At 37.4% G+C, this 12948-nt stretch overlaps 1 protein-coding gene across 1 annotated transcript in view; it reads right to left on the bottom strand.

The window, feature by feature from the left end:
* Positions 1-12263, bottom strand: part of LOC140148911 (hexokinase-2-like) — a 37962-nt gene extending 25699 nt beyond the window's left edge. The window contains 3 exon segments of the mRNA XM_072171012.1: positions 2618-2780; positions 7085-7171; positions 12072-12263. Coding sequence (XP_072027113.1) covers positions 2618-2780; positions 7085-7171; positions 12072-12080 — 259 coding nt within the window. The 5' untranslated portion in view covers positions 12081-12263.
* Positions 12264-12948: the final 685 nt, after the last annotated feature.

Below are 12948 nucleotides of genomic sequence, written 5' to 3'. Positions count from 1 at the left end.
TTTAAATGTTGACTGTACCCACCAAGTTCCATGTCCATCCAACAGTTTTTACTAATTTGACCTCAGATGACCCCGAAATGACCTTCCAAAAATTTGGCTTGAAATGTTGACTGTACCCACCAAGTTTCATGTCCATACGACAGTTTTTACTACTTTGACCTCAGATGACCCCTGGTGACCCCAAAATGACCTTCCAAAAATTTGGCTTTAAATGTTGACTGTACCCACCAAGTTTCATGTCCATACGACAGTTTTTACTAATTTGACCTCAGATGACCCCTGGTGACCCCAAAATGACCTTCCAAAAATTTGGCTTTAAATGATGACTGTACCCACCAAGTTTCATGCCCATACGAGTTTTTAATAACTTGACCTCAGATGACCCTGAGTGACCTCGGATGACCCGTAATGACCTTCCAAAAATTTGGCAAAACCAAAGAACTATTTCATCAAAGTAATAAATCAAAACAGAAAGATGCTTCCTTTACGAGTTATCACTCATTGAAAGTGCTACTTTGCTATACTTTACATGGAAAGCGACTATCTTAAAGTCGTCATATTTCCTTAATTACATGACCGATCAAGCTGTTATTGGGATATGTGATGCACAGTTAAAAATTAATTGTTAAAAGATTTGGTGACCTCAGTTGACCTTTGACCTTGTATGTGACCTTTGACCTCACGAAATTGGAAAAAGTATGTTGCGCTGAAAAATCAAATTTGGCAATACCAAAGAACTATTTCATCAAATAAATCAAAACAGAAAGATGCTTCCTTTACGAGTTATCACTCATTGAAAGTGCTACTTTGCTATACTTTACAAAGAAAGCGACTATCTTAAAGTCGTCATATTTCCTTAATTACATGACCGATCAAGCTGTTATTGGGATATGTGATGCACAGTTGAAAATTAATTATTAAAAGATTTGGTGGCCTCAGTTGACCTTTGACCTTGTATGTGACCTTTGACCTCATGAAAATCTAATCAGGTCGAGTACCTCTGGCCACGCAACTCCCCACCAAGTTACGCCACTGTACCCCATACGGATCTCCAGATAATCTGTTCACAAGGTATTTTGCTTATTACGCATATATTATGCAAATTAGGTACTTAATTACCATATTTTACGCTCAAAATCTAATCAGGTCGAGAACCTCTGGCCCTTCTCCTCACCAAGTTACGTCACTGTACCCCATACGGATCTCCAGATAAGCTGTTCACAAGGGTTTTTTGCTTGATACGCATCAAATACGCATAAATTATGCAAATTAGGTACTTAATTAGCATATTTTATGCTGAAAATCTAATCAGGTCGAGAACATCTGGCCACGCTACTCCCCACCAAGTTACGTCACTGTACCCCATACGGATCTCCAGATAAGCTCTTCACAAGGTTTTTTTTTGCTTGATACGCATCAAATACGCATAAATTATGCAAATTAGGTACTTAATTAGCATATTTTGCGCTGAAAATCTAATCAGGTCGAGAACATCTGGCCACGCTTCTCCCCACCAAGTTACGTCACTGTACCCCATACGGATCTCCAGATAAGCTGTTCACAAGGTTTTTTTTGCTTGATACGCATCAAATACGCATAAATTATGCAAATTAGGTACTTAATTAGCATATTTTGCGCTGAAAATCTAATCAGGTCGAGAACATCTGGCCACGCTTCTCCCCACCAAGTTACGTCACTGTACCCCATACGGATCTCCAGATAATCTGTTCACAAGGTATTTTGCTTATTACGCATAAATTATGCAAATTAGGTACTTAATTACCATATTTTGCGCTCAAAATCTAATCAGGTCGACACCCTCTGGTCATGCTACCCCCTATAAAGTTTCATCATCATAGCACTTACGGTTCTCAAGATAACGCGTTCACAAGCTTTTTCCGAACACACACACGCACACCCCCACACACGGACACACACACACCATAGTGATTACTAAGTCTCTCCCTGAACATTCAGGCGAGACAAAAAGGAGAGAAGATGAACAATAAAGTCACTTGGTACTCCCTAGATTCGAACCCCTCGTGTGTCAACCACAGGATCACCAACCACTGGCCCAGCCAACAATTCTGCATGTGACTTGTGATGATTGCATCAAGGCATCACATGGGATGGATGCATGCAGATCTGCAGTGGTTTTCTTTGTTAGATTTTGTTGGATATTAGCAGTATTAGGGTTAAGTCACATTGATACACTTCTGAAGATGGCTTCTGGGAAAGTGAATCAGCTGATCATTTCTGATGAAGTCCTCTGATGAGATGGACAAAATATCAAATTGTGAATAAGATCAATTTTGGTTTTGACATTGAAGCCAATATTAAGATATAAATTTTATCTGCAAAATTATGTTGACCTTATTTGCCAATTATCTTGCCAAATTGCCCAAAGAGAGCATTTGTACAGAGCATTTGCTTACATTGTACTTAGCCTTTGTCTTGCTCAGGTCAAACATAACTCATACATGTACACAATGTATAATCTTGCTCATTGCACTACAACAATATCAGTAAGGGTGAAGTTTACCTTTGTCACACTGTCTTAGCTTGATTGTCATTTGAACAAACCTTATGTAGATAATAAAATATCCAAGTTCATTACCTTGACCTGATGGAAGTGACCTGACATACGTAGGAAACATTTTCACTTTAGCATCTGCATTGGTGGATTTTCCAAGACCCTTGACCATTTCCTTTCGCATTCGACCCTTAACATCATTCAATGTATCCTTGCTAACAAATAAACTTTGTAGAATTTCATCAACCTGTAAAATAAACAGATAGAGAATTATCAAAAGCTCATATAAATGACAATTTTTATTTTGTTATTTAATATTAATCATGATTTTTCCTAAAGATCTACATGATAGAATGACATAACACAATTGTTAAAACAGCCAAACAATTTGTATGAAATGGCTCTGCATGGTAGTTGTATGATACTGATATGAAGACGCTGATGTTATTCCTTGATGTCCTGCTGCAAACAAGCAAGCTATTTACATGTAAACATTATGTTATACATTGTACCTGTAAGCAAGCACACAGAATTTTCCATTTATGAAAAGATTCATTATATAATTTCTATATGAATGTCAGTTTTATTTATTACTTATACTTTTCCTTCCAAGTTTATTTATTCATATACATGTACTAATTTATTTCATAATAAAGTTGAATAATATTGGGCTCACTTGTTTTTGATAATTACTTGAATACCTTCAATGTTGACAACTATCCATGAAATAAGACAATACCTAGAAGATTTGCATGGAAGAAACCATCTTTGTTTCACTATATTGATGGACAATTTCACTGCATCATGCAAAACTTCAAATGGTACAACTCTTAAATAGTGGCTGCCATCTCCAACCCTAATTAATAAGCCTGGTGCTTTATTCCTAATAAAACTCTCTCAACCCTAAACCTAATGATAGGCCTACAGTGTAACTCTATTAAATCCTAAACCTGTTTAATTGTTGGTATCAGTCAACTTTTCAGTACGGTATGTTACCAAGGCAGGCAAATTGGCCCGCAAGGTCATGGTCAATGACTCTCTAGTAGCCCAAGTTCTAAACAAATGCTCCAAAAAAGCACCCAATGCCGTATTTGTGGGTTTACCCGAATTTAAAACATCATCCAATTGGCGGAAGAACTCTTCAGGTACTTCAGACTGATCAATATTATGGCCACAAAATCCATTGTTATTGCAATTCAGAACTTAATACATTTATAATTCGGCTGCAACTTAATGTTGCAGTCTGACACTTGCAAAGCAGCCCAATTTTAGGCAATTCGCAGTACAATTTTTCCGAGGCGCAGCAACAAAGTGACCATCAACTAGCCCAATTTGGTGCCCAAGGTGGCATCACTGGTGTCAGTAAAAGGTTTGTTTCAAAGACCGAATATAGATGCATAAGTACGTATGTAAACATAATCGTCTGTCTTTTGTTCCATTAGGTGAAGGTCACTAGTCTGAAACAGTCGCGTGTGCTTGGCAACCATTTTGGTACAGGCAAACTTTGATCCCTTCCTGAATTACAGTGCTCATGCAGTCTCAATTTTGCTGAACTATGAAATAAGACCTGGGTCAATATTCATATTTTAACTTGGGCCTTTTTATATTTCAAAATAACAAGAAGGAATGACCCCCAAGTGGTGTCAAATGAAAGAGAAAAAAGTATAACTGAAGACCGAATAAAAAAAAAGACTAGTTTGCATCTGACATCTAGGGCAAAGGCGCGGCTTAATTGGTTGCGGACCGGCACAGCACAGATTTTTGGTTTGGTTGACAGGACGTCATACACAAACTAGTCTTTTTAATTTGGACTCTTCAATTATAAAGAATGTATGGGTCCTTTTTATATCTTCAAATCCCAAGAAGGTATGTGGTGTCAAATAAAAGAGAAAAAAGTAAACAATATTTAAAAAAATAATTTCCCCACCAGGGTAACACTCCTCATAAGACCTGGGTCAAAATTCATATTGTGGGTCTTTGTTAATTTATATCTTAAAATGCCAAAAGGTATGCCCCCCTCAAATGATGTCAAATGAAGAGAAAAAAGTAAAGAACACACTAAAAAAATATACGAAAATCACCTGGGGAAAATCAGTTGACCTTAAATTTTCAACGCTGTCCTGCAGCAGGACCGGTCATACGCTATCTTTGTGAGAATGCACCGTAAGTAGTTTTATAACACGCTATTAAAAGAATAGATAAGACAGTATTGTCCCATAAATGACCCAGACCCATTATACTGCTCTTATCATCAACAAATACAGATCCAAACATCCAATTCCTCTGATTATAACAAAAATAGATTGGGCTGAGAAAGATAACCACATACATTTACATTCAGTACAACACAGCCATGTGCTCTACCATAGTATGTATTTATCACAAGTAAATTGCTAGATACATTTTAAACAGAGTCATCCACATCACATTATATTTGTGCTATGGTCAACTTCAATATCATATGGTAATGAAATCCAAAATACAATATATACATGCATACTGCACAAAAAAGAATCCGAACACTTTATAAAGAACAAATTTAAAAGCCATTTCTTTTAAAGACACTAAAACTAAAGTACAATATAATGTGGTCTAAAACACGGTACAATCAAACAATCTGCCGTCACGATCCAACAATCGGCTCTCATGAGGGACTTTGACTGTTGATACATGGCTTGTAGTAGTCTGTAGTTCAGATACTTTTTGTGTGCAGTATAGATTGCAATAAGAGTCCTAGGCAAGCTGCTTCTTTTTTTCTAAACATCATGCATAATTTCATATAGCTGAGAAACGGTCATGCAAGTTTGTGCAGCTGATGGTGTGTTTTTTCTGCAAAACTTAAAGCACCAATGTGATATTCTTAAAATAAATACCTCACATAGGTATGCACTTGTATAGATGTGTACACCCATATCAAATAGATGCACTTGATAGAGCTGCTTCATGCGACTCTTTTTACATAGTAGCTGCTCGGAACAAATTCCGATGGTGGAGGTCTACATCTCTTCAAATCATCCCCAAGTCACATGATTTAGGAATGTTCTTTGTATTCCTAAACCATGTGACTTTGGGATGAGTCACACTTGAGATGAGTCTGGTACTTATTCCTAGCTATTATAAGTGGCGGTGCCACCGGGAGGGGGGCATGAGGGGCAAATGCCCCCAGTCAGAACTCTTGCCCACCCCTATTCCCCCAGGAAATACCCAATTTTATGCTTGAAATTGTTGATTTTGCCCCCGAAATTCACTTTGCCCCCTCAATGCCCCCCCCCAAAAAAAAAACCTGCCTATTATATGAAAAGAGACACATGTAGCAGCCAACAAGTGTATCCTTTCGATAAGGTTATATACAAATGGTCATAATTTTTAACATTTTAAAAAATTCATCAAACTAGTTAAACATGAAATTGAAATAATTTGTTTTCATTGGGTTAAAAATTATGACCATGTAACAAATGCAGATTTTCTTTTGTTGAAGTATTTGTACATTTCCATTGATGTTTTCAAAGATTGATGGTTCCACAATACCATTTATGTAGATTCCCGAAACACATATTGTCTGTTTCCCAAAAGTACTCAATTTCTTAACATAGAGAATGTATTATTTGCTCAGACAGTTATATAATTGTCCAGCCTTACTAAGAACGTCCTTTGGACCCATCATTTACAACATGGATATATGGAAAACTATGTTCCTCATATTAAACAAATTGTTTCATTCACAAATTTACTGAAAATATAAACTGAAATATTTACTTATTAATGTCAACAAACTGAATTGTGGGAAACAAACATTTATCACAATTATCAAGTCAAGGTTAATGCCAATGATTTGTCAACAACAATGAGTTTTGATTTTAGTACTTGGTGATTTCAGGGTTGTGACTGCTCTATGTCATGGGAATGAACAAGATGAATTATGTACCATACACTAACTCAAGACGGTTTTGTCATGATTCAATATCTGATTTAGACCATATTGCACACTGCCTTTCATAGAAATTATCAGGCATGAGAATGGCTTTTTTGAAAACTGCCTGAAAAAGTGTGTGAATTCAGCCTTAAAAGGTCCAAAACAAGCAGAAAAAAAATGCATAAATTTGGACAACAAAACTGCCAGAATTCAGGCAAAATCCTGAAAATTCTACTTTTGCTGACATACTTGCAGTCAATTGAATAGTTTGGTAGTACAGATTCTGAGCCAGCTCTAAAGAATTGAACAGTTGTGATCAAGAGAGCTACTAAATGCTGTCTCACTCCTGGTTCACCAATCAGACAGTGATACCAATACACATTTCAGTTAGTGATAAGACAAGAGCCACAGCAAACATTGATGAGCTTCACTGATATCAAATTTGAGAAATGTGCAATGTCACCATAACATTTCTAAAATAAAGCCATGTCACTCTCAAGTTCAAAAGTTGCATAGTTGCTCCTTGAACTAAAACTTGAACCTGAAATCACCATATACATGAGTTGATTTGATGAAAGAAGCGATTCACACATGGTATACATGTAAAGACAAAAATATTGGATGATGATATTCAATACCGAGGCAGGTTTGTCTAGATATTTAATAGTAGCCGCTTTGCCAGTCTGACCTCCTTTGATCCACCGACCGTCTATCTGTGTCCACTCCTTGGGAAATAAGTAAACTTACAATTATGTCTGATCTCATTTTAAAAATAATAAGAAAGTTAACAACAAAATGCAATATGTTTTCTTTGACCAAACATATTTAGGCATAATTGAAGCATTCTTTGTGATGAAAAGGTGGGTGCAGGCAGATTTGGGTAGCATCTAATACTGATTACCAATGACACTAACCCTAACCCAACTGAGTCTTAAGACTAAAGCTCACTATTAAAACCGCTCTGCGTGCATGCATTCCACATGACTTGATGACGCAATCAGCCTAAGTCATATATACCCAGGGAATTGCTGCCCGGGGCAGCCAAACCTCGGAAGCTACATGTCGGTGATCGTGTGCGCGGCATGCAAGGGGTCCCGGGTTCAAATCCCGGGGGTACCAAGTGACTTCTTTCTTCACCTTCTCTCCTTTTTCTTTTCTTCTTTCCCTTCCGATACCAAAAAAAACGCGCATAGGGTTAGGGCTAAGCTTGGTTTGACCCATTTACAATACCACACTAGTATACTGTATTATGTGGAAACATAAAGCCAAAATGCCTGGGTCCTCTAACAATATGTAAGTTAGAAAAGTTAATTCTCAACCTGGGGGCTAAATAGGCTGAATGGTAGTTTATAGGGCTCATATGCAATTGCATTATTTGCAGGGTAAATCACAGTTTTTGGCTCTGAATTTAAAGCAACCACATTTCATTGGGTGCAGTTCCAAATCACTAGTGTTCGTTAAAAGCGTTGGCGTACACATGCACACGCTTAAAGACTTGTACCTGCGTGAAACAGCTGCCTCAACGCTTTGACGTCACTGCCATATCAGGGTGGAAAATGCTGAAGCCCCCATCCGGTCCTCCCCCAAAGTATACAATGAGCTATTTTTAAGGAAAAAAAAGTGTGCTACTTTGTACCAACAAAAAAAAGTTGTGTTAAAACACAACTTTTTTGTTGGTACACCGTACAGGCGTACATGGCCACTTTTTATAACTAAAATGGCCTATCAAAATCAAAAATGCCCAGTGCATTAGCGCACAGGGCTATGCACTAGGTTGGCTTTACAAATGCGCACAGGTGAGACAAACCATCTTTTTGGGCAGTGCAATAATTATGAACTGGGGGAAGGGTAAATGGGGGGAGATAATATCTAGACCATTTAAGGTAAATTGAGTTCCATGTACAAATTTGGCATGGTGCAAAGGGAAGGGAAGACTATTTGGCAGGCTGAGGGGGGCAAGTAATTGTTGGCAGACAGAAAGGGGGGAAACAGTTTTGGCCAATTTTACAGGGAGAGCTCATAATTGAATTGCACATCATGATTTACAATGTATCCATGGGAGACATTAAATACACAGATCGAATCTGTGCATTCTGTGCCAAGTGATAACCCTTAGCACAGACTAAGCATACATGTAGTACTATAAATAGTGTGTGCCTTTTGTGTTTATGTTTTGATCATTTGACAGCTCGCTATTTAACATCAACAATGAACAGACTTTACTATAGCTAAAATAATAGTTTCTCGATCATGAGATAGAGTATGAATGTACTGCGTGCACTGCGTAATGTCGCGAGTTTAGTGGAATGACACAATAGCGCGATCGATTGTGCACACACAGGAAATGCAGAGCGCGTGTGGTAGGCGTTGTACGCCGACGCAATTGTCATTGCGTGCCTATTGAGCTCTCACGATCGAGAAACTATTATTTTAGCTATAAAGTATTGTGGTACCGTACCGTATTGTATTCTAAAAATATATATAAATCAAAGGTAGGCCTACTGTACTAGACTTGACATGCATGAGTGAATTTTTCTTCAATAACTGATGGCATGGATGGATAGTTAGCCTGGATGCACTTTCAGTTTCCCACGCATTTGAATGGGAATTGTATTGCCGCTATTGCGTACTTTCCACATGTTTGGAGAGCACATTTTCTTCAATATTTTGACAAGTTGACGTTGAATGTTCTAGTACGTCCAAAACTGTAATTTTGTGTTTTTGATCGCAAAGATGGGATATTTTCATTCCCGATTCGAATTCTGCACCCTTTGCAAGTTGCACACACACTGGCGTTCATCGCGCAGTGTACACAAAACATTGTCACGCTATGTCAGCCTGTGTTCATTTTAAAATTGAAATTTCTCGAATACAGTATCTGGGCTATTTCATTATAAATGACAACATTGAGTCCCAAAAGGGGTCAAAATTCAAACTCATTTATTTCATGCAAATTCATTATCATTTCAAAGTTCAGATGGTGTGTCAATAATTCTCTCAAAATATTAGAGCGTCAAACCCTCAGGAACCATTAAAAAATTAAATTGAATTTTTGCTGTGTAAAACATAGCTGCCGTCTGGAGGGACATTTTTTAAACAATTTAATACACAACTTTGAAAGAGTATATGTAACCAACATTGGGTTCATACTTATTCATATTTAGTCTGTAATAATTGTTGTATGTTCCTTTACACTTCAGTGTCTTAAATATGCCAGTTTCAATATAAAACAATTAGTAAATTGATACTAATCCAGATAAATGGTGCAAAATTACTACATATTTTAAGGATAAACTTTATCTTCACATGAAAAATTCATGAAATAGTCATTTTGTCCTGCCCAATAGCTACACTGATGCATAAGTGAGTATTCTGCGTCAATCTGTTGTACTAGTCATGGAAAACCTAAAATAAAACACCCCTCCTGTGTCATTTGTTCTGGATAGGACACATTTTTTAACACATAATAAAGCATACTTTAACTTTAGAAATAGCTGCATCAATATTATTGCATCAATATTATTGCATAAAAGATCCCCAGCATTTAAAATCCACTACAAACAGGGTTAATATTCTGGTTAAATTAGGAATATTGCAATTTTAGCTAACCAAGTTCAATGCAGAATAATATCATATGTGTTCTCAACAACTGGACAATAATTTGAACACTAAAGTGGTTTGTAAGCATAATTTGCAATAAAATGCAAAAATTTCTTGTGGGTTTGGCTCTTTGAAATTTTTATTTTTTAGTTTGTTTACCAATTCATGGAAATGACATAATTGTGCTGGAGAGGACATTTGTTAAATTGCAAACAGAATCGTGGATACAGGCTTGTAAAATGCAACAAATACCAAATCATGTGCCACCTTGGTAGAAGGAAGACCACTCTTCCTCTACAAATTTCACATTCTATGATATAATCCTTCTTATTTCAACAATTAGTAATTAACTTCAGTTCTGGAGAGGACAAATTTTTAACGCGAACTGTGGTATCAAGAACAAGTGGTCTACTGTATGTAAAATAAATGAATTCCTCAAACAGTGCCCTGTCCCATCAATTGGTAATATAACACAGATTATACAGGTAGGGTAAGGGTTTATATTTCCTCTTTAATGTTAACAAAATGGATGCATGAATTGGAGAGGACACTCATTTTTTTTATTTAACGCAAAATGCCAATTTTGCAAGAACCTACGGAATTTTAACATTTTTGCACCAATTTTCACCATTCAACTTGCATGATGTTCCACACATATCATATTTTCATTGCAACAAGCACATTGCCATAGAATGTACCTAATTTTTCAAAGAATTAATTCAGAATACATGGGCAAAATGAAATGGGACTCCAAAATTGGGTTAAAAATGTACTTTTTGGCAATTTTTTTATACAAAAAATAGACAGAATTCTGTAAAAATGCTCATGTAGCTTGTAGTTTGTGGCATACTTAGAATTAAGTTAATAACACTGCATTATCACCCTAATTATATCAACCAGATATGATAAAAGCCATTTTTGTGAACGTGTCATTTATAATGAAATAGCCCATCTATAGGTGACCCTGGAGGTGACGTCACAAGCCGTTGACCTCCGTTGACAACAAATCCGATTCAGAAGTCAAATTTGTAATTTTCTGAGGTTTGTCCCTTTTCAAATAGGCCAAAATACTACCATTTCTATAACTTCTCGACATGGGGCCTCCAGCCAACAACAAAAATAAGGACTCTCCTCTACAATACATGTTCATGTGTTCAGCTTCACATAAAATGCAATTTTCGCCAAGTATTTAACCTTTATTTATTTTACCGAAATCGGCCCAGAAATTAGCTCAATCCGAGGTCAAAACAAAATGTAAACAGACTGAATAAGCTCTGCTACAAGTCTTCAACTAGTCGCACTGCTCCACGGTCTATTGTGGGTTGAAAACCGTAAGTGTAGGCACTGTAGCTTCATGTAAAATAAGTACCCGGATGGCCGGGGTCACCTAGTACCATTACATGTCGTAGCTAAAAAGTTTATATAATTATACAGTTTCTGCCAAAGAAGAATGGCACTTGTTTACATTTTGAGAGCCTGCAGAGCGTACAAAACACGGAAGTTGAGTTCTGATTGGCTGAATCAATCATCCGACAATTCATACATAGCACCAGACCGATAATCTAATCTGATTTATAGCCGATTACGCATCAAAACATTGGTCGGCGCCTTTGAAGGACACGCAAACAGGGCGCTCGCATCAATCTGAGCAAGGGAATGCCGTTCTTCTCTGAAACCCTGGCAGTGCAGTGGTCTGTGCTGCGCATCACTTTGCACAGATTCGATCTGTGTCAATTTAAACATGGACTGATTTTAAAAACCAAGTTACAATTTAATACATGCAGTGCACATATTTTGCCATCAAACCGGAAGTACAAGTGCATTTTGGAACTGAGCTCAAGTCCCCGGATCAAGTAAACAGTTTATCATTCCAACATGCCAATGTCGGGGCCAATGTATCACCTTTAATATCACGAGATATGGTCATACAAAGTTATGCTCAGCTCACATTTCATGATTTTAGGACCCCTAGATAAATCATAAAAAATTTATATAAATCAACCCAGTCGTCATGTTTTCACTTACCGACGCCATGGCGTATTACTTGTTGGTCAGCAGACCTTCGATTCTAGAAAGAAAAGATGTTCTCTTACGGCTAAGTTGTATACATTCAGCAACTTTTTTTACAGGTCGAATCACGTATGTCTACCACACTATCACAGGAACCAGGAAAAGGACAAGCTCGTGTACAGTCGTGTGAGGCAAGCTGATATGTTATGATCACAGTTGCCAAATTTTAAACCCAAAAGACGCCCAAAATTAGGCCGTCTAGACCGGCAATAGTCTCGGCCAGATCTGCATGTGGCTATCACGTGTTCGTTAGGAACAACGAGTGTTGGGACCCGGCTGTGTAGAAGACTAGACCGGCAATGCTACATGCTGGCTGCACATTGACCGCACCAATTGGGCTTCATAATAGACGCGATTCCAACACACGCCTCATACACACCCTCAACCCACACCACCCCACGCCATACATAAATTCTCCCAGTCACATTTCCCCAATATGAAATTTAAAAAAGTAAAATTTTAATTTTAATACTTCTTTTAAAGGGACATTTCGTGATCCACAGCTTCATCCCCCCACTTTTCCCAAAAAAGTTGAGATTTTTACTCCACTGCACTGGATACCTCTGGCTACATAATGTTTATGTACCAAATATTTCTTGCAGATTTATTCGTTAATAGCAAAAATATCGCCAAATTTGAATTCATAACTCGCAAACGCAAAATCGGAATCAACTGAAATTTTGGAAATAAGCTTTTTTCGTGGATATCTACTGAAAAATGTCATAAAAAGAGGATGCTAGGATCACGAAATCCTCCTTTAAAGTTTGGCAGAGGCGGGGTTCGAACTCACGGCGCACCGCTTTGGATCATACTCAGAGGATGATTTAAGGAA

This window comes from Amphiura filiformis, chromosome 3, assembly GCF_039555335.1.
Source record: "Amphiura filiformis chromosome 3, Afil_fr2py, whole genome shotgun sequence".
NCBI classification, from domain to species: domain Eukaryota; kingdom Metazoa; phylum Echinodermata; class Ophiuroidea; order Amphilepidida; family Amphiuridae; genus Amphiura; species Amphiura filiformis.
Note: the sequence above shows the minus strand (reverse complement) of the source record. Positions and strands in the feature narration are given on the sequence as shown.